The sequence below is a fragment of the Hemicordylus capensis genome, chromosome 2 (genome assembly GCF_027244095.1).
Source record: "Hemicordylus capensis ecotype Gifberg chromosome 2, rHemCap1.1.pri, whole genome shotgun sequence".
In the NCBI taxonomy this organism is placed as follows: domain Eukaryota; kingdom Metazoa; phylum Chordata; class Lepidosauria; order Squamata; family Cordylidae; genus Hemicordylus; species Hemicordylus capensis.
The window spans coordinates 355,214,025-355,228,558 of NC_069658.1; the positions used below are offsets into that span (position 1 = coordinate 355,214,025).

At 40.5% G+C, this 14,534-nt stretch overlaps 1 protein-coding gene across 6 annotated transcripts in view; it reads right to left on the reverse strand.

Annotated features, from left to right (window-relative positions):
• The window catches only part of AFF4 (ALF transcription elongation factor 4), a 95,931-nt gene that overhangs the window by 26,699 nt on the left and 54,698 nt on the right, over positions 1–14,534 (reverse strand). For 5 of the 6 annotated variants that reach the window (XR_008314916.1, XM_053289571.1, XM_053289568.1 and 2 more), the window contains 8 exons: positions 12,842–12,886; positions 12,484–12,570; positions 9,879–9,912; positions 4,309–4,357; positions 3,447–3,467; positions 1,580–1,634; positions 718–755; positions 295–457 (listed from right to left, as the gene is read on the reverse strand). Coding sequence is in view for 5 of the 6 variants with exons in the window: in XM_053289571.1 (XP_053145546.1) it covers positions 295–457; positions 718–755; positions 1,580–1,634; positions 3,447–3,467; positions 4,309–4,357; positions 9,879–9,912; positions 12,484–12,570; positions 12,842–12,886 (492 nt within the window). In the remaining variant the exon portion in view is untranslated. Of the gene's footprint in view, positions 1–294; positions 458–717; positions 756–1,579; positions 1,635–3,446; positions 3,468–4,308; positions 4,358–9,878; positions 9,913–12,483; positions 12,571–12,841; positions 12,887–14,260; positions 14,279–14,534 lie in introns of those variants that run through there. The other variant, XM_053289572.1, reaches the window with a different exon arrangement.

Genomic DNA, 14,534 nt, shown 5'->3' on the forward strand with positions numbered 1-14,534 from the left:
AGCTTACAAAAGAAATACATTACAACTGTCTAGATGGAATTACTTTAGTTTGGATCCCTTAAAATCACTACACGTTCTGTCTGACGTTCTAGCTACAAGCCAAACAATGCTCACTAGCAAGATAGAATTTGTTATAAACAGTTCCGATCTCTACCATGAGAAAGTAGAGAACTACTTCTACTTTCTCATGTTTTCAGATTACTTCTGGGCTGTTACAATGTCTAAAGTATAACAAAAGCACCAGTATAACGCTGACAATTTGAAAGCCAAAAAACCCCCCCAAAAACATCTTACCTCAGGAGATGCACTCTGTGATGGCTCATTGGCCTCACTGTCACTGGAACTACTTTCGCTTTCAGAGTCTGATCCAGAACTGCTCTCAGATCCACTATGGCTGCTTGAATCATCCCTAGAATTATCTGCCCCTTCACTTGTATGCTGGGAAGGTTCAGAATTACTAGGGAAGACAAGATGAAACAAAGATGAGAGATGTTGAAGGATTTTAACGCATTACCCAGATGAGTAAATAATCCAATGACTAGTAAGAACACTCTTAATGTTCTCCCCAACCAGTTGAAAACACACTGGCTCCATTATAGGTGAAGTACAAATGAGCTCATGCTTCAGATACTAGACTACAGTCCCAGAGGTAAACTGTACATCACTACTAGTTCAATACCACTGTAAAAAGTCAAGCATGCAACCACTGGAGCCTACCTTCCAGGTGTACCTCTTGGCACTGTCTTATCAGAGTCCTGTAATGAAAAACAAAATTGTGCTGCACATTAACAGCAAAAGACCAAAACTAAACAACTCGTTTTTCGGCATCCTTTTACTAGATAAGGGTAATGGAACAGATTTAACTGGCTTTCAAGGAACATAAAGATTAGTTTATAAAAATGAAATTCATCCATCTATACAAATAAAGACTAAGAATTATCAGCTAACAATCCAAGAAAGGTTTATGTCTGGTGACAAGTTTTGTGTTAGTGTACAAGTCTTGCATTTGCAGATATTTATCATGGACTCAAATAATCCTACTATCCATCCCATGCATCTATCTATCTATCTATCTATCTGTATATAATACGCTTAGGACGTCCGTGGCAAGCCCTGCCCACACAGTGCTTTACCGGAAGTAACAGAGCAGAAGCACTGTGGTGATTGGGCAGTGGGGGTTCCATGTGCAGATAGGGAAGAAGAGCAGGAAGGGGGCAGGCAAGCAAGCAGCGGGAGGGGGCAAGCCAGCCCAGGCACATAGGAGCACAGACGAACTGCATGTCTGGCCAGGGCAACCTGAGGAAAAGTTTGCATGCAAGGCACAGACAGGGCTGGAGTTGCCAGAGAGGAGGGAAGAGGGGCAGGCGGGGAAGGAGAGAGAAGGGAAGAAGAGAGGGTAAAGGTGGGCGAGAGAGTACGAAAGCAAGGACGAGGAGGGAGGAGCAGGAGCGGGGCTCAGTTGAGGGTGGGCAGGTCTCTGGGGTGAGGAAGATGTGGCAGGGGACAAGGAGAGCAATCTACTAGCATACAGATGCTCTGCATTGGTCAAGCTAGTTCAGAGTAATAGTTCAGATCATACCTGTTCACCATCACTGTCTTCACTGCTGCTGAGTTTCAAGTCATTTATCAGCACACTAGGAAAAAAATGAAAATGGGAACACTTTTTCCCCCCTTTGATATTTTCTATCAGGTAGTACCACAATTTCCTAAAATGTTAATCTAATCTATGGTAATATCTGAAGAAGAGGTTGGATTTGTTAAGCACTGGGCAACATTTTGGGACAGGCCAAATCTGTACACTTCCAGCAAGTATTGCTGCAGAAGCATCAGCATGGCTTCTGAAAACCAAAGTTCTGCCTCACTAACTTGTGAGAATTTCTACAAGTAGGTGGACCGATATGACCTGCAGACATTGTACACTTTTGTCTCCCCCCCAAAAAAGGACACACTTTTGACCCAGTCCCTTGCCAAAGGCTCTTGTATAACTTAGCAGTCATAGGATAAGAGGACAGGTCCTCTTATCAATTTTAATTGGTTAAACACACCAGTAAGTGAGTAGGACCAATAGTCAATTTTCACAATCGAGGCAAGAAATATATGGGACTCCTCAGAAATCTGTATTAGGACTAGCATTTTTTTTTTAACTTGTTCATAAATGATCTGACTTAGGAGTAGTCAGTGAGATGGTCAAGTTTGCAGACGACACCAAATCATTCAGGTGGCGAAAACGAAAATGAATTGCAAAGAGCTCCAAAAGAATCTCTCTGAACTAGTGAATGGGCAACAAAATGGCCAATCTGGAGCAACATAACTCACTATAAAATTAGGTCCACTGGGTCAAACAAATCTTGACCACATGCTCACTGATGTGGTCTAAGCTAGCAGTAACTAACTAGGAAAGAGATCCTGAGGTCAATGAAAAGGTTGTGAGCTATTAAAAACACTAACTCAATCTTTCATCAAGAAACATGTGAAAACTGATCTGCCAGTATCTGCCAGAAAACAGATCTGCCCTGATCTATGGTGCAGTCATCTCAAATACAACATTGTAAAGCTGGGAAAGGTGCAGAAAAGGGAAATCAAAATTATTTGGATGGAGCACTCTCATACCATGGTTTACAACCTAACACTGCATTCATGGAAGTACTTTCCATGTGCACAAGAGGAGGGGTGCAATTTTTATTCATTCCCCCCTTCCCTTTGCTGCAGATGTCTCTCCAAAATATGTCCCTGAAGATGCCACAACCCTCAGGGATATATTTTTGAGGAGCATCCAATCAGTAAAAATTGTCTCTCCCCATTTCTGCAAGCAAGAAATTGTTTTCATAAGCACAATTTTAGTCTGGGTATGAGTAAATATTTGAGCTTTTTAGTTTAGAAAATAAATAGGTGGTAGGTGATACGTGGCGGGAGAAACATGATGGACGCATATGAAACTATGCATGGTAATGACAAAATGGATAGAGAAGTTTTCCCCTCTCTCAGCATTAGAACCCAGGTTAATCCAATGAAAGTGAATGGCAAGAGATTCAGAACAGACAAGAGTGAGTACATCACATAATTAATGGTATTCACTGCCATAAGATATAGTGATGGCCACTGGTCTAAGTGGCTTTAAAAGAGAATTAAACACATTCATGTCTATCAACAACTAGCAATCACAATGGCAATATGCTACATCCAGGTTCGCAGACAGTATGCCTTTGAACACCAGCTTCAGGAGAGCAACAAGAGAGGATTATTGCCTTCATCTTCTCACCATTTGCCTAAATCACTGAAACATTTTACAGAACTAAAGCATATGGATACACAGCTTAAGTATGCTGCTACTCAACAGCTGGGATTTGAATTAACATTTCATATAGAACTAAATCTAAATAAAATACTTGTATTAGCAAGCATTTAAGAACAACACCTGACATTAGTGTAACTATGTAATATCTTACTCTGTCTGGTTTGATTCACATCTGGAAGAAAAAACAAACAAGATTAACAATTCTTCAATCTAACAAGGAGTTTTCAATTAAAAATAAAAAGCAAAATTATATGAGTGATATATACTCAAACTATCCTTTCTTCAAAAATTGTATTAAAAAGGGCTAGGGAGAGGTAATTTAAAGAGGGGGGGAGAGCACACGCTGCAGCCACCTATCTGTCTAGGCCCACCTCACGACTGCCACACTAAGAGATACCAGTGTTCTTAAATAGCAGAAAAATGTCAGTTTCCTTAAATTCAGCTTAGGCTCCAAACCACATCTAAAATCATCAGCAGTCCAACCAACATTTCTGAGACTGTGTGAAAACCTACAAGGGAAGAATACAGCGATGACAAGCCAAGTAGTATCTGAGATACTACTCAAAGAAACCAATCCTGGATATACATTGGTAATGGCAACACCCAGAATGGTACCATTCAGTTTTGAGAATCAAGTTAAATACTCCAACAAAGAGCTTACAATCATCTTTTTAAGAGCCCATGTGACTGAAAAGCAGATTCAGTCCTGAAGATATTGCTAAATAATTGCAGTCAAGATAGGGGGATGGGTACCGCTCAGCCTAGGATTGAAATGGGGTTTGGAGCTTGGGGATTCTGAAGCAAATAGAATATGCCGAGACTTGTGGGTTTGGAGGACACTGTGACCAATCTCAGCATATCCTGACCAAGGAAGGAAGGAAGCAGTCATGTGAGCTCCCAGGGTTGAGGGAGTTACACCTCTGAGTTGAGATGGCCATTTCTATCATGCATACTTTCACAATATTTCTGCCAAAATTGCAAAGGAAAACTTCTTTCATGAAAGAGATACTTACTGTTTAGACTGGTGGCCATTAGAGGTTTTTGATGAAGAATTGTATCTTTCTGAGGGGGTGGGGAATAAAATTAAGTTTTAGAAACAAAAATGATGCATTTTGAGACACAAATGGCCAGATGGAGAATACACGACCAGGCTAAATCTACTCAATAAGTCAGACACAATCCAAGTATGTATGGTATAATACAGTCCTGCCAATGTTCCTGAACCCTCATGCAATAGTCTTTTCCTTATTCAACACCTAAGCATAGGAACATAGGAAGCTGCCATATACTGGGGTCAGACCACTGGTCTGTCGGTCTGTCTGTCTAACTAATATACCACCCGAATGTTTGTCTCTGGGCGGTTATCTTGCTCAGTATTGTTTTCACAGACTGGCAACAGCTTCTCCAAGGTTACAGGCAGGAATCTCTCTGAGCCCTATCTTGGAGAAGCCAGGGAGGGAACTTGAAACCTTCTGCTCTTCCCAGAGCGGCTCCATCCCCTAAGGGGAATATCTTACAGTGCTCACACTTCTAGTGTCTCTTTCATATGCAGCCAGGGTGGACCCTGCTTAGCTAAGTGGAAAAGTCATGCTTGCTACCACAAGACCAGCTCTCCTCTCCAACATGATGTTGCACTGTTGGCCTGCATTAGGGGTGTGCGCAGACCGATTTTTGTGGTTCAATTCTAATCCAGACTGAATTTGAACTGAACAGCTGGTCCACGAAATGGTTCAGTAGAACCAACAGGCTGGTCTCTTCAATAGAACCAGTTCAAGGGGCTATGCTTGGGAATCTGGTGAGATTCCCTTTTACAAGCAGAGAGGAATCCTGGCTTTAAAAGGCTTCTAAAGGGTGACAGGGTTGCGGGGCGAGAGGGCACCTTTACAAGTAGGTTGCAGCAACCACTGCCTGTTCAGGACGTTCATGTTTTGTTGGGGTACATCCCCAGCATATGGAATCTAAGAATTGTGGATTCTTTGTGCTGTGTGTGTGTGTGTGTGTGTGTGTGTGTGTGTGTGTGTGTGCCCGCGCCCGCGCGCGCGTGTGACCAAAAGGATTATAATACAGCACTGGAAAGACAAATTTATTCCTGAACTGCAACTTTGGATAACTGACATGTGTTCATTGTCATCATTTGAACTGTTTTTGTTTTTCCCTGATGGGAAAGTAAAGAAGAGGAGTTTTCAGCTATCTGGTCAAATTTAAATGAACTGCTTATGCTTTGAAGACAAAAGAGATATATCCTTAGAAGAAGGTGCCCTCCTCTTCTTTTTTCCTAGGTAGGTTGTACAGGAGAACCTCGTTATGCGTGGATTCTATATCCACGGTTTTGTAGGTGTCTGACACCCAGTTTCCATACCAGTGGATATTGGAGTTAAAAGCCACATATCCTCAGTTCTTAGAGGGCCAGAAGTGACTGCTGAGGTCATGTCCACCCTCCATTTTTTTCACCAGGAGCCATTTTGTGGTTCTTCTCTTTAACAAGCATTTTTTCCGTGATTTTTCATGGGGGGGGGGATTTCTGGGCACAAAGAGACCCTACAAAGCACGCCACAGTGGTGGGGAGGTTTGCCAGTTTTTGGCGTTTTAAAAACTTTTTGTGCATTCTGGAAACTAACCCCGTTTTCCATAGGCACAATGCCTCGTTATTTGCGGTTTCGTTACTCGTGGTAGAAGGCAAGGAACTGAACCCCCATGAGTAACGAGGTTTACCTATTTCTTATGTTAAAGTTATGTTTAAGGGATCTTCCCCCCTCTTCCCCCACTTTTGTTCTCTTTTCTTTTGCAGTTATACTTACAGTTCACCTGATAAGGAAAATGTATTTTTCTAATCAATTGAGGAAACCTTAACCATTGTGTATACCTTAACTATTGTGTATAAATAGTGTTGTGTATAAATATTGTGTATAATATAAACCTTAACCACTGTGTAAACCTTAACTTTTTTGTACACAATACACAATAGCGCAAAATTTTATACACAATAGCGCAAAATTTAGCAACACAGAAAGTAACAGAAGTACTCATATTAGCAAATAGAAACGTACATAAAATTCTAAGTATCTTCCTAATAAACCTGTTAAAAAGGGTAAAATCAATTTACTGCTGGGGTGCTATAGAACACAGTGAAATGTAATATGCACCACATCTTCCACTTCTGAATCGCAGGGGCACCTGCGCAAATAAGCTATCTGCCCCCCACCCCTGGCCATGCCAATGGAAAAACATTCGAGATGGGCCAGGGTAAAAGCTCTCTGACGTGTTGAGCATATCAAGTTGGAAATACACCTTGCTGGGGATAGTATCTTATTATGTTACATTGTGTTTTATTGCCTTTCACTGTTTTGATGTGCATATTCAGTTTCTTGTAAACTGCCCCAAGCACAAGCGAGCTGGAAGAGCAGGCTGTAAATATTATTCACGAGTTTGTGACTCGTGAGGATGTGGACAAGATGCTTGGAGCGATGCGGCCTACCACCTGTTCTCTTGACCCTTGCCCAACATGGCTAATACTATCTGGAAGGGAGGTTGTAGTAGAAGGCCAGGTAGAGATCATAAATGCTTCTCTGAGGGAGGAAAATATGCCTCCTTGTTTTAAGGAGGCAATTATTAGACCACACTGCCCTGGATTCCTCAGAGTTGAACAACTATAGGCCTGTCTCCAATCTTCTGTGGCTGGGCAAGGTAATTGAGAGGGTGGTGGCCTCTCCGCTCCAAATGGTCTTGGAGGTAACTGGTTATCTAGACCCATTTCAAACTGGCTTTCGGGCAGACTATGGGGGGGGGGGAAGACTGCCTTCATTGGCCTGATGGATGATCTCCAATTGGGAACTGACAGAGGACATGTGACTCTGTTGGTCCTTTTGGATCTCTTGACAGCTTTCAATACTATTGACCACAGTATCCTTCTGGAACGTCAGAGTGCTGGGGGTGGGAGACACAGTTTTACAGTGGTTCCACTCCTGCCTCTTGGACAGATTCTAGATGGTGTTGATTGGAGATTGTTGCTCTTCGAAATCTGAGCTTATGTATGGTGTCCCTCAGGGCTCCATACAGTCTCCAGTGCTTTTAAACATCTACATGAAACCGCTGGGAGAGAGCATCAGGGGATTTGGTGTGGGATGTTATCAGTATGTTGATAACACCCAGATCTACTTCTCCATGTCAACGTCATCAGGAGATGGCATAACCTCCCTAAATGCCTGCCTGGAAGCAGTAATGGGCTGGATGAGGGAGAATACACTCAGATTGAATCCAGATAAGACAGAGGTACTTATTGTGCGGGGTCAGAACTCCAGAGACTATTTTGATCTACCTGTTCTAGATGGGGTCACACTTCCCCAAAAGGAACAGGTACACAGTCTGGGAGTACTTCTGGATCCACACCTCTCTCTGCTATCTCAGGTTGAGGCGGTGGCCAAAGGGGTTTTCTATCAGCTTCGGCTGATACACCAGTTGTGTCATTTTCTTGAGATTACCAACCTCAAAACAGTGGTACATATACTGCCAATAGGTTTCCGGGCAAAATACAAGGTGCTGGTTATAACCTACAAAGCCCTAAACGGGTCGATCCCTAGGTATTTAAGAGAACATCTTCTTCATTATGAGGCCCACCACCTGTTGAGGTCGTCTGGAGAGGTCCGTCTCCAGTTGCCAGCAGCTCGCCTGGTAGCTACATGGGGGCTGGCCTTCTCGGTTGCTGCCCCAAGATTGTGGAATGCACTTTCTACTGAAATACGATCCTCCCCATCTCTGACCATTTTAAAAAAGCATTTGAAAACCCACCTCTTCACCCAAGCTTTTTCAGATTTTTAATTTTTTTTAGGTTTTAATCTGTGTTTGATTTTAAATTGTTTTAAGTTTTTGTGCATGTTTTTAACTTTTTTAATGTTATTGTTAACCGCCCAGAGATGGAAGTTTGGGGTGGTGTACAAATCTGACAAACAAACAATCAATCAATCAATCTTTGGAATCCGCAATGTGTGGTGGTAGCCATTTGCTTAGATGGTTTTAAAAGGGAATCTTATTTATTTATTTGATTTCTATACCGCTCTTCCAAAAATGGCTCAGGGTAGTTTACACAGAGAAACAAATAAATAAGATGGATCCCTGTCCCCAAAGGGCTCACAGTCTAAAAAGAAACATAAGACAGACACCAGCAACAGTCACTGGATGTAATATGCTGTGGGTGGATAGGGCTTTCCTTAAGGAAAGTAGGCTAATGGGTGGGGGGGATAAAGAATAGGGGAAAGGAGAAGCCATTCTATGGAAGAGCAGGAGGTCTCTGGCATTTCCAGGTAGGGCAAGGAAAGATCCTTGATTGAAGCGCTGGAGAATAACTGCTGGTAGTGTAGACAATACTGAACTAGAGAGTGGTCTGACTCAGTAAAAGGCAGCTTTAAAGGAATGGAGTTGTAGCTCAGTGGTAGAACATCAGCTTTCCATGCAGAAGGATCCAAGTTTAATACTTGGCATCTCCTGGTAGGATTGGAAAAGACTTCTGCCTGAAAGCTTGGAGAGCTGCTACATACTAAGCTAGAAGGGTCAATGATCTGACTTGACATAAGGCAGTTTCCTATCTTCCTAAGGTTTCAAGTTGGTGCTCAGAAATGAAATTAAAGTAACATTTGTGGTTTCAATTGCTGCGTTAACTGATTAATGCTAACTCTATCTAATTCTACCATTATCTTAAACCACAGGAGGTAGGCAAAGAAAGAGGGAGAGAAATCTGCAGACCCATGGGCACACACCTGATCACCAATCCATGATTTGCTAATCAGCTCTGTGATTTACTACTTAATCAGATTTGTAATCTGGGTTAAAGAAGGTGCATATTAAATGATGCAGTCAGTTTAATTCACAGTGAGCATGATACCGGTTTTAATTATTCTTTTGAAAAAGAAATCTGTTTTTAAAGAAATGCTACCCTTTACACAAATACTGGAAATATACTCTGATGGCAGAGAAGTATGAGAGTTGGCACAGTCACATGCACATTTTTGACAATCACACACAAGAAAGTAATTTCTGCTTTGAATTATGCCCCAATAAGGGCAACACAAATAGATAGAAATGTTGCTTATCCTTTTCATCTACAGAAATGATTTCATGCTCATTCTATTGGATACAGCCAATTTGAGTTCCAGAACCTTGAAAATTCAGATGCATGAGTGCTAACATTCAGAATATATCACAATCCTATCTCAATGTGTGCTAAAGAGCCAGTGAAAGTTTCTAAAGGGAACAAAAAGCATCAAACACTAGGAAGTTCACTAATTCTTTTCAAATTGTATCATCGTAGATACACAGGGAAAAATTTATCTACAGTTCAGCTAAGGAAACATTAAAATTCTGGTTCTTTAATTCTCAGGGGTCCCAAGTAATGAACTAAATAGACTATACTTACTAAACGACTTCCTATGTTTGTTGTAAAGCACCCAGAAACATGAGTTTGGGGTGGTATACAAATATACTAAACAAACAAACATTTCAATAAATAAACCCCAGCATCCAAAAGGTAGTGTAAATCCCAACATACAAACAGATAGCAAAATAATTCAATAAAGCATTTTAACACACTTACTTTGTTCTCCAGTGCCAAAATTAGACTGAGTCTCCTACAAGAACACAAAAAGTTACTTATCTGTCCAAAAGCAAGTACTAAAAGAGGAAAAGCTTTGACCATGTTGTCTCTGGATCATTCACTTTTAGAACAAGTTCATGCTAAGAATATGCAAGTGATTCCCTTAAATGTTTAATCCAAGCCTTTCTGAATCTATCTCAAATTTCACCGTCAAGAAGATACTGCAAATTACCTTTTGTTTCTTATGATAGGCCCTGTCCAAATGCAGTTACTCTTGCCCAAATAATTCTATCAATCAGATATGATGCTTCCCTGAACATGTGCTCAAGGACACGCTGGTCTAGATCTAACCTCAATCTAAAGAAAACAGAAGTGATTCAGCAGATCAGTGAAATAGGTAAGACCAGTTTTACATAGGACTGCATTTTCCCAGAAAAATCACTCTTATGGCTGAGGGATGATTCTAGATCTAGCATTAGTGCCAAACTCTCAAGTGAAACTTTTATCAATTTCAGCTGGCATGTCATCTGTGTACTTGGATGAAAGACAAGAGACCCAACCACTGCCATCCATACTTTAGGGACCTCTCCATTGCATTCCACATAGGGCTAAAATAAATACTGTTACCCCAAGGCAAATATAATTTCATACTGAGTAGCCAGCTCCCTGGCTACCATATAAAAATGAAGTGGGTAGGTGGGTGGAACAACAGGAAACAATGGGGGCGGGGGGACACCTTCAACTGGTGCTGAAAGAAAAAGTTTGTTGTGACAGAATAAATATCACAAATAGCTAAACCAATTTCAGTTTTCAAATCTTCCTTGGGGCAATTGTAAGGGGACATTCTTGAGAACTTTACTTTAGCAGAATAGCCCCATGACACTTTCCTTCACTGTTAGAATAGACACTTCCAGATGAATAAGGCAGAGGAATTCTAGTCCAGGGGACTACCTTTACGGGCATGGTATTGCTGATAGAAGCCATTGGTCAGAGGCAATCACCCTTGAAAGAATTAATACCAACAATACCATCAATGCCAGGGCCAATTATCTGTGTACAAGATGTCCTTTCAGGTGGCATGTGAACACCTTTGTTTATGAAAAGTTACAACTGGTGCTTGCATGTGGTACTGATCAGCACAGAACTTTGCCACACAACTCATCAAGAAGAGTAGGAAGAACTCTGTAGGTTAGAGAAGTCGGGCTATTACCAACAGAAACCATGTAAAGATCACTTTGAGAAATTAACTCCTGCTGTAGGTTAAAGTTAAACCTTCATATTCAATATATACAAATGAAGTTAAACAATAAAATGCTTGGTCAATGGAAAAACATATTTATGTAATTGACACAAATATTTGCCTAAGGTTGAAGGCAACCAAAGATAAATGTTTAGAAAGGTACAAATCTATCATGTTTGTTTTCTTGGGGATAAATTAAAATATGATACCAAAGAAAATGCAATTCTCTCTCATTATGTTTTCAAAAAGACTTTTTGAAATCAGCCCCCCTGCCAAAAACCCCACTGTTTTCTATGATACAACCCCTCTTGAATAGGAGAAGCATCTATTATAATAGGAAAAAACTGCAAACCCATATTTGAGCTAAATAACAATGACAGCAAATGTTCCAAACAAAACTTAAAATAAAAAATAAAGAGTTCACAAACTGCTATAACAGACTGGGGAATCTTCAGGAGACCTGCCTAATACTGGTGGGTTTTTTAAAGACAATTTAAAACCTCTGCACATTGCTGGCTTATAATAAGCACAGTAATAGCTGACAGGGTCTTAGTTGAAGACAGAGTTTACCCCAAGAAAGGAAGAAACATTTTGGGATCACCTGCTCAATAAACTACAGCTTTTACATCTCTCAACTCACCCCTGGATCACTCAACTTAGACTAGCTGCACCAGATTTTAAGATGTCTAAGAGAATACAATGTAATATATGCAGAATAGCTGGAACTTCCTGACAGGAAAAGAATTGGACTGCTGTTAGGAGAGATATGCAAATTTGTTCTAGATAAGACCAGAGATGAGGGAAGATAATAAAAATTGAAGTTCAATGGAAAAGACATGCAGGGTGGGGAAAAAACAAAGCCAGACCTGAAGTTTCAAAAGCACAATGTAACTTGATGCCAATACAAGCTAAAAACGTACAATGCTGAAATAAATCATACTAGCTGATCCGGTGCAGAGCATCTGTGCCCCTAGTTCTCCCTGTCTCTCCTCCCCATCTTCATTTCCACACACCCCTCCTTTCAGCCCCAGTCCGTTATCCCCCTCCCAGTCTGCTTTCCCTCGCCAGCCATCCTGTCCGGCACTTTCCTTCCCCGCCCACTGGCAGCACTTTCCCTTGCTAGCCAGTGCTTTCCCTCCCCGCCCACCAGCCAGCGCCATTTTCTCCCCCATCCCCATGGCTAGCCAGGCAGCTGCTTGCGAACTCTTGCGAGAGCTGCCACAGATGGAATTAGCAAAGGGGAAGCCTTGGAGAAATATATATAAAGAAGATCATGCATATCATGGTGCATAGAAGGTGTTTCCTAATTGTAGCATCATTCAACTCTTGACTACAGTTATCAAAGCATTTGTGCTATCCACTGACCTTTGTTGGAAATGGAAACTTTGAAGGTTCCGTTTTGCAAGGTGTATGAATAGCAGTCAATGGTGGAGGCCAAATATGAGTCATCTCCTGTAGTCACAAACAAAAACGCAAAGCTATTATGCTTTTTGTTCATGCAAAGGCACAACTAACTATAAGGATTACTACAGAAATCAATAACTGATCCATCCATTTCATTACTAACAAGTGTACAGATGTGCTTTTTCCAGAAGACTATTCAAATATCTATGACTTTTAGAGTATCTGGTAATGTATTAAGAAACTATTTTATATAAATGAGAAAAGTGTTCTACACATTTAGCAAGCAAATCCTAGAAACCAAAAAAAGAATACAACTTACTTTTAGAATTTCATCCACACTGCTCATGTCTCCAGATGCTGATGCCTACAAATCAATGTTCAGAATTTAAGTCGCTTATTCAATGTCTTCTAGAAAAGAATTCTAAGATAAACTAATTGAATTTTCAATTTCAAATTAAGATTTTCCACACAAAATTATAGAAACCAATACATTAAGATGCAGGGAACAGACAGACCAAGATGTACTTCCCAACTTAGAAGTAGCAGATTGGGACACAGAAAAACCTATTAATGAGCTTTCTGCTAATAAAATCAAATTGTCAGGACACTTAACCCTTATTTCTGATCCTCTGCTCCCTGAAATATATACAACTTGAAGAAACTATTCTCTCATTTTAAAGTTCTGTGACACTGAGCTTTTAAAAGCATGAAACACTGCATTTTTAGAATTTGAAGGAAAAAAGGATTTGAGCTCATGGTTTGCAAAGTTAACATTCAATCTATAAAGTAAAAATCAAAAGAATAATCTAAGCAATATAATCTCAACAGCCTCTTTCATGAACTGAAATGTACCAAAAATGAATATTTGTTGTGAAGTCCAGTTTTCATGTTCATTTCTTTTTTCACCTCATGATCCATGCTAAGAAGAAAAGTCTATGTCTATAAGACTTTTATTCAACATGACAATGTGAACAGTGTGTTTTATATATGAAAGCAAATCTTCCGTTATTTTATTTTAATATGCAACATAATGGGGGGAAATACCATTATTTTGCTTGTACCTAGATTACAGCTCAATGCAGGGGCATGCAGCACAGACAAAGGTTATGACTTTAAAATCTTAATTTTGCAAACATGATACAAGTCCCCTTGTGTACATAAATGGCTTTTTCTTTTTAAACAATCTTTCTCATCAGATATTCAGATCTGGCTTCTGCATATTTGTTGCTGGGCTATTGTTAAACACTGGTTGTATGTATCAGAGTATAGCAAACTATAAGGATAACTGAAGCTTAAACAGAATATTTTTGGTACTAAACACCTAGCAATAATTATCATGGCACACCTGATAGTCATAATTTCTCCATCTGTCAAAAAGGGAGAGTGCAGATAGCGAAAGACAAAAAGTGTAAGTGTATATATTGAAGTTTTAGTTATAGATGCACTTCATTTCAGTTCTTGAGATTTCAGTAAAAATATATTTCATCCACAGAGTAATACAAGGTTTCTTTCTTTCTTACACTGAGCACAATCACCCTCACCATTCCACAACTCAAATTCCTACTAACTGGGCAAAGAGGCACCCTTTTAAATGGTGGCTCCAAACCCCTGAAAACCAAATAGAAATAAAGCAGCTGAATAGGTAGAAAAACAACAAACAATTTAAATAGAGAGACACAACTCCTTTCCTACCCATGCACACAGAAGGAAAAACAGAAGACAAGGAAGGGAAAACTACCTGAAAGCCTGGATAATAGGAAGAGTAGAGCAGAAACTCGAATCATGAACTGTCTATCTGAAAGACAGGACCAGAACTGGGATTGGAGTGACTGCTGCCTGGCTAGAGAGACACTGTCTGAAATTTGAATGGTCCTGCCTAGGAGCATGCAGAGGCTTATAACCAGTGTTCCGTCTAAGGTGTGCACACGCGTACACATTTTTTGATATCCGCTCAGTTAATTTTAGATCCCGCTCAGGCTGAATCGGGAAGGCCCTGTTCTGAAGGCACATGT